The sequence below is a fragment of the Dromaius novaehollandiae genome, chromosome 1 (genome assembly GCF_036370855.1).
Source record: "Dromaius novaehollandiae isolate bDroNov1 chromosome 1, bDroNov1.hap1, whole genome shotgun sequence".
Lineage (NCBI taxonomy): Eukaryota > Metazoa > Chordata > Aves > Casuariiformes > Dromaiidae > Dromaius > Dromaius novaehollandiae.
The window spans coordinates 148,257,135-148,276,158 of NC_088098.1; the positions used below are offsets into that span (position 1 = coordinate 148,257,135).

The 19,024-nt window shown below is 42.7% G+C and overlaps 1 protein-coding gene across 5 annotated transcripts in view; it reads right to left on the reverse strand.

Moving 5' to 3' along the window:
* The window catches only part of MGAT4A (alpha-1,3-mannosyl-glycoprotein 4-beta-N-acetylglucosaminyltransferase A), a 78,492-nt gene extending 63,060 nt beyond the window's left edge, over nucleotides 1-15,432 (reverse strand). For 4 of the 5 annotated variants that reach the window (XM_026103275.2, XM_026103276.2, XM_064502246.1 and 1 more), the window contains exons 1-2: nucleotides 15,216-15,432; nucleotides 10,286-10,600 (exon numbers count right to left, since the gene is read on the reverse strand). In XM_026103275.2, coding sequence (XP_025959060.2) covers nucleotides 10,286-10,379 — 94 coding nt within the window. In that variant the 5' untranslated portion in view covers nucleotides 10,380-10,600; nucleotides 15,216-15,432. Of the gene's footprint in view, nucleotides 1-10,285; nucleotides 10,601-13,545; nucleotides 13,807-15,215 lie in introns of those variants that run through there. The other variant, XM_026103274.2, reaches the window with a different exon arrangement.
* Nucleotides 15,433-19,024: the final 3,592 nt, after the last annotated feature.

The following is a 19,024-nucleotide window of genomic DNA, read 5'->3' on the forward strand; positions in this document are numbered from 1 at the left end:
TTAAATCAGTGAGAATGAACAGTAGACTGTATCAGCCATCAACTCTACAGTTTCATTTATATACAACTTATGATAAAAATGGCGACACCCACTTTATCTGAAAAAGCTTAACAAACAGCTTCCTACATTGATAGTCTCATTTTTAAAAAAGGAAATTAACCTCTCAATAAATAACACAGCAAAGCAGCCATGAATGCTTTTCTCTTGTATGGTGCATTTAACAACAACAATAAATATAAGCACAAATACCAAGCAAGATATACCACGAGCCTAGATGCAGATAAAAGCAAGCAGCTTAAGTACAGATTGTTGCCAGAATCAGAAGGCTATTCTCCACTAATTTAAAAGACAACCAAATACAAAAATACACTCATAACACAATCATAAGCAGTTTGTCCTACACTTCTAAGTAGCATTAAATCAACAGTATCATGAACAATCCAATCCAAGGTCCAAGTTTCAAAGCCAAAATGCATAATTTATATGAAAATGTTTACCTGAATTTTAAGTAAAATACCTCTCTCTTTCTCAGCCTGCACTCTGGCAATTTTGTGCGACTACTGACAGCAAAGACTGGGTGAGGGAACATCCCAAACCAGACAGACATCCTTCATCTGCACAAGCTCCCTAGACCTGTTTTCCTACAGCTGCCTCTCACTTGCAGGACTTGTATCCCAGCGGCTGCAGCTCTCCCTCCTTCCCCATCCCGGGATCCTCACTTCCTCTGCCACTACAACCCCAGCCCTGCAGAACCGGCATTCTGCCCTTGCCTCTGCATCACCACCCAAGCCCTCATGTCATCCCCTGCTTCTCTCCCCGTACATTTACTTCTTCCAGACTTCACCCCACTTCCATTTCTTATCTACCCACTTCCCTTAAGACATCATACAGTGACAGCATATGCCTTTAACCACTAGCTAAGCAAAAAATAGCAGTGCTGCAGCAGATGGAGAGCTCTGCACCTGCTGTGTGACCAGCGGGAACAGGAGCACTAGCCAGCCAACTAGCAAACACCAACACAGCTGCTCAGCTCTGGCCCTTCCCTCCCTGTGGGCCAAGCAGGGACTGTTTTCTTCCTAACAGCCTGTTTCCTCAAAACTTACAGAAACATGGTATTATTGAGAACACCAAATGTGACCTAAGTGAGCAGGACAGATTAGAAAAATATTCTGAAGGAGTGACAGAAGGAAAAAAAAAAAGAATAAAGAGGCAGGCCTTAAGACAGAAAGAAACTGCAATGACATTTTAACTTTCGGAAAAGGTTAACCACAGCCATCTTACTTTCAGTATCTGTCCAAGTCCATAGTTTATCGTTATGACTGTCCTAGAGAACAATGAAAAGCCACTGGTACTACTCATAACATTCATGAATGTTCTAGTTTCAATTGATTTTCCTACATGAGGATAAACTCTCACTTCACCCAATTCAAATTTTTGATCATCACAATCTACACATCACTAAAACACCACACAACTGGATGCAACTCATCTCTGGCTCTCCAAAGAACAAGAGAAAGAGTAAAGTCTTGCATCCCGTCTTAGCTCGTTTCTAGTCAAAAAACATCAAACTAAGTTAAATATAGTTAGACTTAAAGCAATGTACAGTAAATATAGTGCAAAGCATTAGTCTCTTTTCCAGTTTCTCAGGATGCTATAAAAATGCACATTTATCATATACAACTGCCTCCTCAGTAAAGCAATGCAGGGGAGAAAAAGGGAAAATGAGCCCTGACCTAATAAAGGTCATCTCTGCTTATGAGTGCATATGTCCTATTTACATCAGAAGAGAACACAGTTATTCCACTGTCAAACTCTACAACACATGCACATCTATACATTCTCCAGAAACCCATGGAGCTATGTGATTCGCAGCACAACCCACTGGGCAACAGCTGAGCAGTGGATCCCTTTGAGGCATCCCAAAAACATGGGGACTATTGTGCAATTAATTGCTCAGTAACTACTTACTAAATATGCACTTACATAAAACTTCCCAAAGGTGTCACCGTGCATGCCTAAACAGTCACTGTCTACACACGATGTGATCAAAATTGGGATTTCTGGTCATAAGGTAATCTAGGCAGCAGTAGTATGCCTGCGCAGCACGATCCATCTGGGGCTAACAGACACTGCATCTGAGGGATTTCTGCCCAGGCCAGATTTCCATGAAGGGAAAGACGTTACGTACAGGAAAACCCAGATGTATGGTACTCTCAACCCATCTTCAAGAACCATCATTCATATTTTATGTTCACACATTGTTTGAACATTCAGGGTTCAGATTTTGAGAGTTAAGATGCTGCATGTTCTCGGATGGATTAACTCAGCAACAGATCAATGTGGCACAGGAAATGGCATACAGGGAAATAAAAAGCATGACTCAGAATGAAAAAGCAACCATTCAGTTTTGACAGCCTGAAAGCTTCTGAAAACTTTAATGTGATTTACTTCTACTACAGAATTGTCAATAACTGTTCTGGGAGTTAAACCATTCCTTTTCTTCCCCTCTGAAGCCAACAAAACATACACGTACAAACCAGGAACTACAACAAGAAAAACTTGTTTCCTAAATTAAAATGAGATTAGTAATAGCAGAGGCATGGCCTAATGTTCCCTTGTTTAGCATTCTAATACACTAGGAGAAAATTCAGCTAACAAAAGACAATGGTGGTCAGAAGATGTGCTACCACCTCACAATTACAACAGTACTCTAAGAACTGAAACTTTTAGATCTTCTTGCAATTTTGAAAACAAAATTGAAGCTCCATAAAAGTTTGATTATTGATTCCACATGTGCTGGTCGGTAGGGGTTGCTGATGTTCCTTGATGATTTGTGCCTCAACGACTGTGTGTTGAAGAAGCTCAGTTTCCAAGCACAGATTCTAACTTGTCTACTTCGCAAACAACTCAGAATCAAAGTTTCGCAATGCTCCTGCATGGTTGCAAATTAACAACAACCCCACAAGCCATAACCTGACCCCATCAGATTTCTTACATTCAAATCTCTCTCCAATAATACCTCTACAGTTTGTCTCTAGGGGCTGCACACCTAAATATGGGGGCTTTTACTCACAAATTACTTCACTGGTAATTTGTAATGGAAAAAAGATCTAGTTCAGCCTCTCCCTGAGGTGTCAGAGGAAACTTACCTATTCATGATGTTGATATGTAAGGTCACAATGCATCTGTGGGCCACAGTAGCAACATTTAAGTGAGATAAGCAAAAAAAATTAAAAGAAATTGAGAATAAAATATTAAAATTATATACTGTCAGAAGCAAAAAGAGGGTTTCTGTTGTTTACTGTTCGATGGATAGATGGCATGTCTGCGGGAAGCATCAGCAGAAAATGACAGAAAGCTTCATGAAAGCCAACAAGACAACCTGAAAAGCAGCTGGAAGCACAGTGCTAAAAGAGTGTCTAGGGTAATTGCTTTTTAGATAGGGACTAGCTGGAAGAAAGCCTTGCACTGTGAGCAAGGAAACCACTCTCTATTCACTTTCTGCCATTTTCAGGAAAACAAAACACAGTGCATTATCAACAAACAAAACTACACTATAGGCTTACCAATGTTTTGCCCTAACAATAAACAACTTACAGGATTCTAATTGCAGGGATTGTACAAAAATTTTAAAAAGCTCTTTGGTTATCCATACAACAAATAAAATTTGGATTGCACAGGAGGAACTGGGTTGTTGAATAAGATATTACTCTAAACTGAGGGGGTGGGAAAAATACACTTAAAAATAAAAACAAGCAACTTTCTGAAATTCTGCTAATGATATTTTAATGGTTTCTATGCACAGAAAGGTCTGTGAACATTAACAATAATAGGTTAAGTGATGCTGCTAAAATACAAGGAAATATTTTGTGTATTTTAAGAGACTGACTGGTCACCATAATAAAGGGCAACTCCTGCATATCTTACTCAAACATCAATGTTAGTTACTAATGAAAAGCACTGGCATGTCACTCAGCACAAGTAGAGACAAACCTGGGCAAGTCAAGAACACGTAGTATAACTTAGGTTAGAAAGGACATCCAGAGGTCATCTAGTCCAGTCTTCCACTCAAAACTAGCTTCAACGTTACATCATTTCTCTCAGCTGTAGGTCTTCCCTACCTTTGACTTTCTTGGTGTCAAACTGACTTCAAAAACCCAGTGCAGCACACTTTTTCTGTGTTAGCCCAAATCTCTATTGGTACCAAACATGGTATTGGTGACTTTGACTTGTCTTCACTGGTTTAATCTGCTCTTAAAAACTCCTATAAAGGAAATTCCTCATCCCTCTCAACAACATACTCCAGTATGTAACTGAACTCATCGTTAGAAATATCTTGTCCACTTGTCTAATCTAATTTTCCCTTGCTTCAGTTACAGTCCTTTATATCCTCTCCTGTCCACTATGGCCACAAACAACAGATCATATCCTTTCTTTTTGCAAAAACTTTCAACGCACTTGAAAATTACCATTCTTTCTTCTTGCACCTTGCCTTTATGCCATGGAATGCCGGTACACTGACTTTTTCCTTACAGTGTACATTTTCTAGATCTTCGATTACTCATTGCTCTTTGAACCTTATCTAACGAATCTATATTTTCTTTGCAGTGCACCATCCAGAAGTGGACACAGTACCAAGCACAGCAGAAGGAGCACTTCTTGCCTCTTGCAGAAATGGTACACTTTATACTTCTACGCCCTTTTCTGTTGGATTCCTTTTTGTTTCTGCAATAACATGACGACTCACATTTAGCAAGTGATTTACAATAAACTGTTGTTCCTAACTAGAATCCTAACACCCAGTTTTTTTTCCCATTCAGTATTCTTGACTATTTCTGCCTTACCGCACCCTTCTTTCATCTGGGGCATTCTCATCTGCCTTCAACAGCACTTGGGATTTGTCCCAATCCTCCATTCACCTCCATTGTTGACTGTCTCAAATTTGCAGAAGACATTTTGAATGTTGACCTTTCAGCCTAACTCTACTGCTCCTCCCAGCAAGGTGCAGTCTGAAATTTAATATGCACTTGCTCCTTTCCATCACCCAGATTTACTAATGAAAATACCAACTAGCAGTAAGCCCAGGCTAGATCACAAAGGAGCCACTCTTGCTCACTGTTAAAAATGTAAAGGTGTATCTATTGGTAAGTACTCCAGAAAGAAAGTATGAGATAAAGAAAGAAGATAAATGCTGGCTTACAATCCATGGCAAATGTTTTAGTTGTTGCAGTAGAGTTGTTATGGTATGAGCAGCTATGTCAGAGGCAACTGTCTTTCCGGGCTAAGTTACTCAAGTGATATCCTCTGCATGAGAACAACAGACTGTTTTGGAGAAGTCTTGCAAGAGTAGAAGACTCAGGCTGAACAACTATTAAAGGAACCCACACAGAGCAAAAGCAGCAGCTTTCCCCAACCCCAAAGGCTGGCCCACAATCAAGAGCAGTAGCTCAAGCTGCTAGCCAAGACTGATCACATTATATACTCTAGGAGCAACCACATTTTAGAATACCACAAAACGTTGTGCTAATCTAGCTAGCACTTTATAGAAACACAGGACAAGGGGATGGGGCAGTGCTGCAAAAGGCCCTTTTGCTGTGATCCTTTTGAGTGCAACTCATCAAAGTTACTGATGTCACTGAGAAGTTCTGTTGCAACAGGCATGACACAAACACAATGGTACTGATAACTGCAGCCTGCCCACCTGAGCACCTGAGATACGTACATCTCCCACTTGATTCATCTGCACTTTCATTGACTGCAACGGACTCACAATAACCATGCCAAACCTACATTCCTGACTGGCCATCATGAAATTCAACTCATATTTCTAACATCATGAAGCCACATGTGAATTTGTCCACTTTGGAAATGAAACTTGAAGTATATTTTAGATTAAAACTTCAGTAATACTCATGTGCTCATGTTAAAAAGAAAAGGGGAACTATTTCCTTTAAATTCCACTCCTCAAAAATCTGTAACAGCAATTCTAAAGGAAACCAACATTTCCCATCACTGATGCCTTTTATTTTAGGCTAGGTTATGTTTCCCTACGCCTAAGTTAATTTAGTTTGTTAAGTTTGGACATCATTTTGCAGAACTATTGTGGCTGAGCATCACAGTAGGGTAATTCTAATTTTATGAAAATAGATAGAAGAGGGGCGGGACAACAGTTTTATTATACAGATCAGGCCATTTTTCTTTACCTCTCCAAAGGAGAGAAAAGGTCATCATTAACAGCAAGAAGACAACAGTAACTCCAAAATTTGCTACAATGGTTGCTACTAAAGTAGCTCCTACTCATTGCCTAAGCAATTCAGCAAGCCTAGAAAGCTGGTTAACTATCTCATGAGCTGCATTAGAGAAAAGGATGTTTTGCATGGAAAAAAGATGGCATACACTACTAGTTCCAGACTGCTTTGGGAACCACATCATGTAGACAGTCCTGAAGTAAAAGGTTAAGCTGCCTCAGATTTTCAGGATACACATTCTGTACGTGTTCTTATCACTTCCAGTAGCCAAATGCCTTCCATAAGTGATACAAGGCACTGTCTTTCAACAAGAATAAGTGTGCATACTTTAAACAAAAAAACTGCTACGCATTTTTACCAAAGACAACAGGATCAGGGTAGAACATCCATGAGGGAAGCAAGTGATGAAGTAGCTGAGGAAGTTCATTCTATCGTATCAGCCCCAATTCAGTAAGTCATTTACCTTGCTTACTAATTTTCCTGAAGACAACAGGAAGTTTGTTGGGCCCAAGAAGCAGTTCTTTAGCAGAATCCTCCTGGATCATTATGTACTCAAGCTCAGACTACTAGTCGCATTAAAGACAAAACATCAAGATCACACTCTACATAGTGCACAACATCTTTGATGTAATTTTTGTGATTGGTATAATAGGTACAGAGAAATATCTTGTACTGGTTGGATCTTCTTAAGAGTAGTGCCTTTAGGCTAAAGAAGACTATATTTCTGTAGCTCAGAAATGAGGTGGTGAAGTCCTACAACCCTGTGCAGGTCAGTAGTACTGGAAAGCGTGATCCAGTCACAACAGATGATGTTAAGCATAAAGTTGTCACTTGCATAAGAGTCTAACCCTAGGAGGGATTCAAGGGCCTCTTAAGTTGTGCTAACCAACTGTGAATATGAAGTGACAAAACAGCAGCACTCCTCAATGCAGATCCTTTAAAAGTGCTTTCTTACATACTCCAAAGTAATCTCCACTTTGATGACTGGATTTCCGAAATCTATATCTCATTTATGAGTTAACCACATCCAAGTATATTTTTAACACCAGAGAGCAGCCTTACGACTCTTTTTTCATACTTCGCACAGAAGGGAGAGGTCTTCCCCAGGTGTATTCAGTGTTTATACTGCTTTCTTACAGCTCCAGCATTTCTAGATACTGCATGGGGTCCAGGAAGTGACACAGATCTTGCCCTAATTTCGAAGATGCTCTTCAAAGATAAGAGCTAACTCAGTCAACCTTCTTAGAACACAGTTAACTTTAAACACAAAAAACATGTAATTGGCCATTTCATCCAAATAACCTTTCACAGGACAGATCATTGTTATTTATATAACCTGGCCACCAGACTAAGCTAGAATCATGCTCTTCCCAGTGAAGGTAGGATTCAGAGTATTTACTTCAACTCCCAACGACTTCTCAGCATTTCTTACAGTTTGTAAAGCACTGACCTCGGGAGATAAATTTTTTCTCTTTAAACTAGTATCAAAGTCTGTATCACCTTAAAATGTCTAAACTCTGTCTTGCACAAGTATGCTTTCACAGACTGGGACCACATATATTTATTAGAGAAAGATATGATCTGCAGAAATACCACATCATTCCAGACTTATCACTACTGTGCAAATGGTTCTGCTATTCAAATGACAATCATCCAAGGTCTTTATGCAGAGGTCTCTTAGTTCCTCAGTTAAAATGAATCATCTGAATAGTGGTTTAAGGTTGTTAGAGCAAGGCACTATGCTTCTGCTTTTAAAAAGCAAAATTTGCTTGGTTACCACTTCAAAGTTAAGGGGGGTTGCTTTTTCTTTTAAAAAATTGTAATAGTATTTTCTTTTTGAGTGCCAAGTGTAGATTTACTTTGCTATCCAAGACTGACAAATGCCTACAGGAGTCCAACACATGCCATATAAATGCAGACAAATAAAAAAAAAAGATGATGATCACCATAGTGAAACCTCAGAGCCTCTCATGAATTGGAACAAGTGCCTTATTTGCTTATAATTGAGCCAAATCAATAAACTGAAATGAAAAAGTGATCAAAGAATTAAGAGACCATCCCCTAAGGCTTATTAAATAAACATAAAATGATATCAAGTTTAGAAAATGAATTCTTAAAAAATATATATATTGTCAGTTTCAAAGCTTTTCACATTGGTGTGGAAATGTCTCTGGTTTAAAATGTGGTACTGAAAAGAACTCAAATCTATGTTAGTCTTATACTTAGTATTTTATTAATTTACACAGGTTGTCTAAGTTAAAAAGTGAAATAAATTTTCATATTTTATTGTATGTATAAGTTTTACTTGAAAGAACACCTTAAGAGCAAATTGCTTAGATCGTAGTTACATAACTGCATTTCATGATTACTTAACATATTACTGACATCTTGTTACACTGACTTTTATTTAACTAATTACCATCTTAATGTTCAACAGAAAGATCTGGAGGAAGATAAAAAGCATAACTTCTATGCTACCATTAAGGAAGTATTTATTCTGAGCACTCAGATGGAAAAAAACAAGTATCAAAAACAGACCTTTCTGACCAAGAGAAACTTAAACATGCACTGAATGTCACCAAGTATCATACAGATCAGCACTGTCTCAATAGTGACCTTTATTGCAAGACAAAAATCAGTAACATGAAGTCTAGTTTGAGAATATGTATGGTATTATCTAAAATGAAAAAAAAATACTACTTACGGTGCAATTTAAATACCCTTTATTGTTAGTGTTTGGCACTTATACCCTTCTGTCGCCCAATTAAAAGATCTGCACAACCTCAAGAATCTGACATTTTTACTGATGCTTACATTCACAAGGCTAGCCTACTGACCAACCGCTACAGCAGAGATCAGACCACATAGCATCTGCTTCTCCTACAAATACCCAATGAAAAATAGTCAATATGCCACAGAACTCATCTGCTTCTTCCCAAAGGATCTTTTTCATTCTTCTTCTATACTTAAAGAAAGATTGCATGCTGGCCATGCTACAACGGATGGTATTCCTGGAAATTCTCAGCTTGCTCTTCTTATTGGACCCAAAGCACAACTGAAGATAAGGTTCTCAGCAGAACGGTCAGAACAAACCATGTAACAATCTCATTTAAGACAGAGTGTGTTTTAAAATGACTTTATCTTTGAAGGACACAGCCTACTATTTTTCAAGAGACCAGGTCTTTCTAAAACAAATATCCTGCTTTTAGAAACCATTACTGAACAAGTTTATTTGCTTTCCTGAAGGACAAACCCAAAACATCTTATTCGCAGTAAACAGTTCTGACTGTCAGAAAACCAGAATTTTCCAAGGTTCACAGGGACTGCAATATGATTAACAAACATATATAAAAAGGTAAAAATTATTATACATGACAGTTTCTTCCCTATTTCAAGAGATTGCTCATATTATTATAATAGATGCATATCCCATTACTTGGTCAACTTGTTCATATGACTGCATTTCTTAAATCATACTTAGACACGAAATATTGTACATTTCTTTCAGCAAGAAATAAAAATCACTCAATGGTGTTGATTGGCAGTTTGCCATTGCCATCACCAAATCATCAGAGAAGACAGAAACCAGCACCAAAAATAACACTCTCCAGGCCAGTCCATTAGTCATACGTTATAAGAAGAAAAACAAAACAAAACAAACAAACAAAAAATGCCCAGAAAAGTCTGTTTCTCCAAAAACCATAAACCAGATTAAAAGAACTATTCCGTCTGAAACAAATCCTTCCTCAAACAGCGGTATTTGTTTCTCTTCAGAGATTTTTTTTTTTTAACAAAAGGATTCCCTCCAAGTTAATTTTCAAAGTCTACTAGCAAGTATTTATTCCTCACCAAGGCCGTACCTTCTGAAGCAGAGCTAGTCAACATACAACAATTCACAACAATTCAACAACATACAACAACTCAAGTCAACAATTTACAGATTACCAACATACAGCAACAACACATATGCTGTACTATTCATTCCTGTGCCATACACTCACATAGAGGTCAATTTGTTTTCATAGCATTTTACTTACCTTTCCCATTTTGCCATGCAGTATACCAGGACAAACTGAGGAAAGTAGTGATGAATACTAACACGGTGGCCACAGTTCCATTTCGGAGCCTCATCTCATTTCAGCATCACACTTGTTTACGTTCTATTAGTGATTAGGATCTGTTGGGCTTGCTGCAATGAAGTCAGCTGAAGTCCACCGGCAGCAGCAGCTGGCCAACAGCAACACAAAACGTTGCTCTCACATATCAAACATATCATAAATCAATCCATTTCAAACTCTTATTCAGCTTTCTTATCAGTTTTTGTAAGTTAACTTCTCTTTATTCTTCTAGTCCTGTTTTAAGGAAACAAAAGTTTAACAGTTTAAGACAAAGCAATATTTACAAGAGACCCTCATGTACCAAAATACAGCAGAGAAATGCTACTATACGCTCATTACTATGGCTTACACTCACTGCCTCAGTCTCAGCTCAGGGAATAGCAGGGAATATTAGTTTGTCCTTTTCCATTAGAACTGCCTGTATCTGGAAGCACTGCATTTCACGTGTTTGGTTGTTAAAGGACAAACATATATATGACCTATATTACAATTCTATCACAAAGTCAAGGCAAGATCAACTGTCACGCTTGCAGATATGAGAGGGTTCTCAGGAAGCGAGCAACTTGAGGCCCCAATTGTAAGTACTCACTTTGACAAAACCCATCTGAAATCAGTGGGGCCTAGTGTAACCGCAGCACTGGAACTATCCCCAGTGAACTGAGAGACCAGGGCTTTGAACACCATGTGTAAATCTACATCATTTATCTTTATCTGCTCAGTGCAAAAAATATTTGATCCATCCACAACCATTTTCCCCTAGTTTAGCTTCAGCTGAAGCACAGATTACGGTCACACATGCAGAGATTCTTCAGTTTATAACAGCTGGCAGCACTGCACAAAAAACATGAAAATACCACACTATGACCACATTACTCCTCTATCCCTGCCACACATGCACCAGGACGCAGCACAGAGGTCATCCAACAGTTCAGTTTTGCCCCAGATGAAGGTTCCATATCCCAACTAGAAAATCCTCAACTGTTCAAACACAGCCAGCATCTAAACACGCTATCCTAACCAAGCAGGACAAAGAAAATACGCATGCAAATTAACCCATGCCCTGCTTTAAAAGCTGGGGGGATTTGTTTTTAAAAGACCCAAATCATCATTTACAGTAGCATAAACATTTGACATCCTTTCAGGGTTCTGCCAGTTTTTCCCCACAGTAAGTTCCATCTGATACAGGTACGTTACCCAGCAATAAAGAAAGACTTGCCTTGAATTTTCCCATCACAAGCAATCTCAGTCAGTCTTTTCTCTGGGTACATTTAGACCAACAAGGAAAAATTTTTTTTATTATACTGGTACCTAGAGATTCCAGTCAAATCTGAGCTACTGCAGCACACATAACCTTTACCAAAGAACTTGGAAACAAGACAGGATGAACAAGCAGGCGTGGTTAACAAAGGAAAGGTAGAGATCAACAAAGTTACAGAACAACATGCTTTTGTGTTCAAACTTTGCTCACAACTTCGAGGCTACAGAAAGCGGTTACCTTCTGACTGTGATTACCTCACGTACAATGCTAGTAATGTGCTTTGGGCTTTGAGGAATTTTATGCACCGACAGGACTTTGACTTTAAACATTAACTTGGAAATCACATAGTACCTCTGAGGTACAGAACAAATGCATGTATGCAGGAAGCAGACAAAGCAGATAGTAAAATTCAGTAAGAAACAAAATAATGAGCAGGAACAGAAAGAACTGTGAAAGGCTTTATGAAATAGGAAACCTGAATTCAGCACAATGAAAGATAAAGACAGCTGAGAGATGTGAAGAAAACTAACATGGAAAGCACGGCATGCCAGGAAATATCAGCGCAAGCACTTTGAATAGGAGATGGACATCACAAAAGTCAACGGGGTAGGCAACAGTAACTAGGTCAGAAGACAAAAGTCTGGATGAACTTTAATAAGAAGGATAGAAAAGAATCTCAAAACCCCGAAGTTTCATATGGCCTGGCTGCAAGAGCAGTTCAGGTCATTCCCAGTCTACTCGAATAAGTGACTAGGACACTGACAATGCCAGTGACACTAACAGTTTAACAGGGCTAAAGTTGCTCTGAAGCAAGGATGCCTAATCTGTAGCCTGCCTTAACTGTTATTTATTCTAGCTGCAGTCAGATCCCTCCAGAGCAACTCAAGTGTACACAATGGACCAGGATACAAGCTAGGTGGATTATCCCAGCAGGGGAAATATACAGCTGGTCCAACATGCAGCCAGACAGGGCAGCTAGGAAAGTAAAAATACCATCTGATAATGCAAGGAAAGTGAACTGCCTGCCGTGCCAGAAAGTCTGGGTGTCATTTTTACATTTGCTGCCACAAAATCTAGAGGTCGTGATCCGGGCCTCTCACTGTGGTATTTAAAGCTACAGGAAAACACCACTCGAAAGATTCTTAAAATGGGGGGGAGGGAGGGAAGGCAAGAAGAAGAAACCAGTAGTAAAATGACTAAACTACCAGTGAGTATGCACAAAACTGTGTCAAATTATGAATTATCATGGTTTTGAGTGGGCTGGTTCTACTTTTATCCTTATTCTCTGTATACTTTATACAACCCCAGGGGTCTTCTGGTGTTGCCCCCTTCACCCACTCCTCTTAATACAGGCATCAACAGCTCAGCTACAGTTTAACAGTACTTAGATGATTATTCAAGTATTTCACTACATTAAACTGCATACATCAAGGCCATACATGTACTGGAAGCATTTCGGCTTTTAAAAATTCATCTAGTTAAGCCAGGAAAAACCCACATATAGATGCACATAAATTATTTAACCCCCAGGTGGTCACTTCAGATTTGTTCAATAATTTACGACACAAACTAAGCTAATTTAACTGAGGGGTAATCCAGTTTAAGCCTACATTATGACAAGGTATAACTAGATACATGAGGCCCGTGAAATTTTCCAGCGCTGATATGACTTAAACCTTGCCACCGCAAACAGGAATGACCCTGCTAGATGCTGAAGGCCATGGGAATTGAAGGTACTTGGCATCTCACAGGAGCTGAGCAGCACCCTACTGAATCATGCCTTAAATAAACTACGAAGTTTCTGTATGTATCCAAACACTCCTGTAATACACACAAAAGCATACAAAGCATAGTTTCAACTGCAAACTGTAAAACCTGATGCACTTCAATGCCCCTGCAAATGCTCAGCTGGGTTCCTTACACGCTTGCTGAAGGGTTTGGCTGTGCAGGTTCAAAGCCTGAAGAGTGCCAGACTTCTGAGAGGATCAGACCAGATCCCATTCTGCAAAAGCACCTACAATGGCAGCAGTACCGTATTTAGAAGGTTGTTCTGTAAGGCATACAAGAGCGGTACGTTATTAAAAGCAAACAAAAAGGAAAGCAGGTGGGAGAATCTCTAGGCAGTCTTTTTCACCTTATTTTCATCGAAACATTTCCTGACACCCAGAGCTGAGAGCCCCAGCCTGCAAGCTGAGCCCCCTCCCCCAGCCCGCTGGCTCCATCCTCCCTCCCGACACCGGCTCCCTCTGTTGCCGCCGGCGAATGAAAACCCATTTTCCTCCATCTCCGTCCTAAGGAGGTCACCGCCACCGCGCTCCGCAGGTGAGCGCCCAGCGGGACGGAGAAGCGCCCGCCGCTTCGAGCTGCTGCCTCCCCCCGCCCTCCCCGGGGCCGGCGGAGCCCCCAGCACCGGGCGCCGCAAGTTCAGCGAGACCCCGCGGTCGAGGAGGCAACGCCACCCTCCGCGCCCGCCGCCGCGCGCCGCCACCGGCGACCGTTAACGGCAGGGCGGGCGGCCGTTACGCGTTCTCCGCCCCCCCGCCCCCGGCCGCGCGCTGACACCCGGTCTCGCCGCCCGTCACCGCGCTGCCATTTCGCAGCCGAGTTCCCCCCCGCCCCAGCCCGCTCAGGGTCCGGGGACGGCGGCGCGCTGCCGCCGCCCGCTGCGGAAACGGGGGCGGCCGCCGCGGTGTGTCCCGAGTTGGTCGGGACCTTCCTCCCCCCCCGCCTAGTGAATGTTTACTCGGGGAGCGAGAAGAGTGTGTGTGTGTGTGTGTGTGTGTGTGTGTGTGTGTGTGTGTGTGTGTGTGTGTACACGCCGCGGAGCAGCGGCGAGCCCCGCCGGCCGCGGTGGCAGAAGGCAAGAGCTAACGGCGACAGAGGGGGGAGCGCCGGGTCCGGGAACCTGCGCGGCGCCTAACGCGCCTGGAAGGAGATTTTGGAAGCGGGGGGGAGTGGAGGAAGGAAGCTGCAAAAACTCTGCTAAAAACCCTTTAGGCTCCCAGCACACCGGGAGGGGAGGGAGAAAGAGGAAGAGGGCAAAGAGAGAGAAGGGGCAGCGGCAGCGCTCTCCCAGGCACCCCCACCACCCCAGCCGGGGAAGGAGGGGGAGCATCGCCGCTCTGCTCCGGACCTTCGCGGCGCCCTCCGCACGCTCTGCTAAGGGCCGCGGACACCCCCAGCGCTGGGCGGAGGAAAGGGGTGGCAGCAAGTCCTGCGAAGGACTCGCAACCCGTTACACCACCACGCAGGTGCATGTGCGCGCAGAAGGGTGCATGCATGCAGATGGGGGAGCAGGACAGCCCCTTGCCTCCCTCCCTCGGGCAACATCGCAGAGGGACCCCCAGCGTGCGAAAGCGAAGCGCCTCCACTGCAAACCCACACCAGAGGGTGCAAAGAAGGAGAGATGTCCGGTCCCAGCTCCCAAAAAGCCAGGGGCGGGGAGCAAAGGGGTGGGGGAGGGTGGAGGGGGCGGTCTGCCGTAGCTACCGCTACCCGATTGCCGGCTCCAAGCCGAGTCCGAAGCCGGCACCAGGGGCTCGGGGACCGCTGGGGGAACCGGGTCCCGGGCAGCGCCGCTGTCATCCTCACCTGTGCGCTGCGCTGCGCTGCGCTCCGGCAGGGGGAGCCGCGGGGGCGCGCGGGCAGAGGCGGCGGCGGCGAGCGACTGTCGCGGCTCGCGCCGGTGCTCGCGTTCCCCTCTCCTCCCCCTGCCCGCCCTCCCTCTCTCGTCAGCGACGCGCTCAGCTCGCGCGACCGCCCCCCGCGCCCGGCTCCGTGAAGCCGCGCCGCGCCGCGCCGCGCCGCGCCGCGGAATCCCCGCCCCACCGGCCCAACGCCAGCCCCGCCGGCCGCCAATGGCGGGGGCGTCGCGCCGGGATGCGCCGCTCATTGGCTGAGCTGCCTGTCGCTCTCTTCAGCCGCGGCTATAAATTGCTCAGTCTCGCGAGGCCTTTCTTAGTCGTTGCGTCGGGGGCGCGGGCGGTGGCGAGTTGTTACCATCCATTTTTTCCGACAATCTGTGCGTGCTCGCTAGGTTGTGCTTTTGGGTTTGCTTCTCTAGAGGAGGCCCCTGGAAGGGTTTAGTAGCCTGAGCGCTTGGTTGTGCGTTCCGCAGTGTGCAGCTGCAGGAGGTTCATTTCTAAGGTGGTGGGGGTGGCAGAAGGTCCTCCCATGTTGTTTTTGGGCCAGGCGTCTGGCCTGGGGTGCGAGGACACATTCATACTCCTAAAGGGAAGTTGAGCTCAGCAGACAATTTCTTGTACTGCCTGTCTGTGCCAAGCACGTAGCACGTGCCTGTGCCCTGTGTAGTGTGCTTGTTCTCTAGTGACAGTGAGCCAGGCTCATGAATTTAGCCAGTGGATGCGTGCTGTGCTAATTGTCTCCCAGAGCAAACTGCTTGAGTTAGCAGCTTGTTGCTTCACACCGGTTAAATGGACCTTCTGTCATTTGTACTGCCCACTAGTGTGGATGTGGGAAGAGCATTCATGTTGCAATGGCATGTATGCTGCCCAAGAAGCTGTTAAACAGGTATGGCTTTGGAGGTGTGAAAGTGAGCTTGCTTTCCTCCAGAGAGTCATTACTGCTGGACTGTATGACTAGTGGAAGGAGGTCAGTTGCAGCTTTACTCTATGGGCTCATTATTTAGGATTGCAGTGTTTCAGTTCTATAAGCAATTTCCTTCTTCACTGGTTGAAGTGTCCCAAAAGTTACATAGAGCGGCATGTTTTCAGGTTCTGCAAGCTCCCATTAAAGTTAAATAGCACCTTCAGATTAGGGGAGATGCTATCTGTCCTGCAAGAACCATGCTCTTGCTGTGTAGTGCTAAATGATTAGCAGTGTTCAGTCCTCTTCCACCTTCTCTTTTCTTCCCTTGTCCTCCATCTGATGTAGGCAAAGTCTAGAGCAGACACTTTTGCTCTTAGTTAAGGCTTTTACCTTGGATATAGTGGGATAGTTCCCCACCAGGACCTTATAAACTGTGCTAAAATCTTCTTTATTATTCTGTTTCAATAGTGACATTTAACAAGCTTCCGTTTGTTTGTTGTTTTTTAACCAAAGCTTAAACATATTATAATGTTCTTGCATATTCAGGCAACTGCCAGGCAGCCCTCAGTGATTTTGCAGACTATCTCAAAGCTTGAGAAGAGGGGCTTGTGGCAACTCAGGCTGAGCATGAAAATGGGCTAGGAGAAATTTGCAAGGTCTTGACACCTAGGCTGTCCTATGATTTTATTTGTTAAGTGAGTGGTGAGAATTTATTGTGCAAGTGTGTGCTTCAGTTCTTTTTGTACTGAATTTGTTTTTCAAAAAATCTACTTCATTCAACTTCATTGCAACAACTTTTGAACAATTATGCACGCATAACATGAGTACCTAACATTACGTACACATACATGTGTACTTGCTTTCTACAGATCTTCTGTAGAGATCCCAACAAGCTAAGAACATCAGAGCCACGATTGTTTGCTTTCAATAGATTAGTGTTGCTTAGGGATATGTTTTTTTGCATTTCTGTGTTGGAAAAAACCTAGTGGAGATATTTTTGCATAAAAGTGTTTTTGTCAGGAGAGATTACTCTGAGGAAATGAATACACTGAGATGAATTTAATGACAGTTATTTCAAGATGACTATCTTATGCTTCCTGCTTCTTTCAGTGATTAAAAATTTGCATTGGGAAGGTTTACCAAGTGGACCTTGACAGTATCCATTTAACTATTAACTTCCACAAACAATAAAGTGGTAATGTGGTTATTTCTCAGTTCCTCTGACTTCTTCCACTGAAATTAGTTTTATAAGGACAGCAGGCAAAATTCAGGATAGAAAAAAAATTCAACATTATCCTCACCCAACTTCAACAATAATCAAATGTCTCTTGCCATATTTCACTGTTTGATGCATAAAAAAATTGCATGGAGAAGGAAAATGAGCAGCTACCAGAAAAGAGGAGTTCAGACAGTTTGGCTGACACATTAAAATGTTGCTTGCTTCTTGTGAGGGTGACAGTTCACCTTTGGGCCTGACCAATATTTATTGTCAGCAGATCTCCACATTCTTTCTGTCTACTTATTCTTTCATCCTGAATCCACTGGTGTTGAACTGGAGTATCAATTTGAAATTTAGTTGGAGAAATTTAAGCACTCCCAAACACTTCATGTTTTAATGCAACTGTTACAGTGTAAATACTATAGCAGGCAGAGTGGAAGGGATTTGGGGAAAGAAACTGTTCTAAAAATGAGAAGCTTAAACCCTTAGTATTCCAGCTTTGGCCTGGTGAAAAGAAGACCAAGGAGCTTGATATTCTGTAGAGCAGAAGAGAAGTGTACATCATGCTGTGAACTTTTTGCTAAGGTATTACCTAAATGTCAGAGTGAAGACAAAATGGTAAAAGATGCTGTAATACTTTCATGTGTGTTGCAGTGACTGCTTCTGGCACACCTGGTCAGTCTGTTATTACAAGGCTGTGAGATTGTCACCATTCATTGAATGTGAAGCTTTTTTTATCCAAACACTTTTCTTGGTTCATTTAGAAGCATGGAAGTGTTGTTGTTGTTTCACAGCGCTAATCCTCTGGTTTTCCTGAACATTAAGAAAGATGTAAAAAAAGGTTGAAGACCTTGACAGCGGGCAGTGAAAGTCTTAACAGTTTGCTCAGATGAGAAATGACAATCTGAAAATTGTCTGTCTACTGACTGACAACTGCATCCTATCTCAGGAGAGATTTATTCCCAGTTTGACACTAGCCTGGTTTAACTGAGCAGACGTTGACTGTCAGTGCTTCTGCCTCCATTTCACCCCAGTTGTGCCCTTTTCAACTTGTAAGCCTTTCATGATGTAATCTTTTTTTGCTGTATGCTAATAGAGTACCTTACTTAATGAAATTTCCTTTCAGCTAGTGCTTTGCTACATTTCAATATCCAAACTAAAAATAGAGGGGCACAAATGTACTCAAGGTGTATTGGGGAAGGATTGGCAGTGACTGCTGACTGCCCCTGCAACAGGTATGTGCCCCAGCCTTGCTTCCTTGTAAAGTCACAGGCAGTCCCTACAGCACAGGGCTAGCAACAGGAAAAAAAGCAACCACCCCTTCAACTAGCTGCTTAAAGCTGATGTATGGCATTGAGGAACCAGGCTTAAAATCATGGGTGCTACACTGAAAAGACTTGAGGCCCTCACCTAGCATGGAAATAGGAGGTGGGGCTGATGGAAGAGGAAAGGGAAGCTTTAAAATTGCCTCAGGATGACAAGGTAAACTGATGCCTGTATTTTGTATTGTTATACAGAAGGATTTCCCATCTCACAGACCGGTTTGATGCTCACTCAGATTCAGATCTCATTATGTTTTTACAGACATAAAATGAAACAAATGCTTCAAGGACTGAGCTAGTTTGCAAAGACA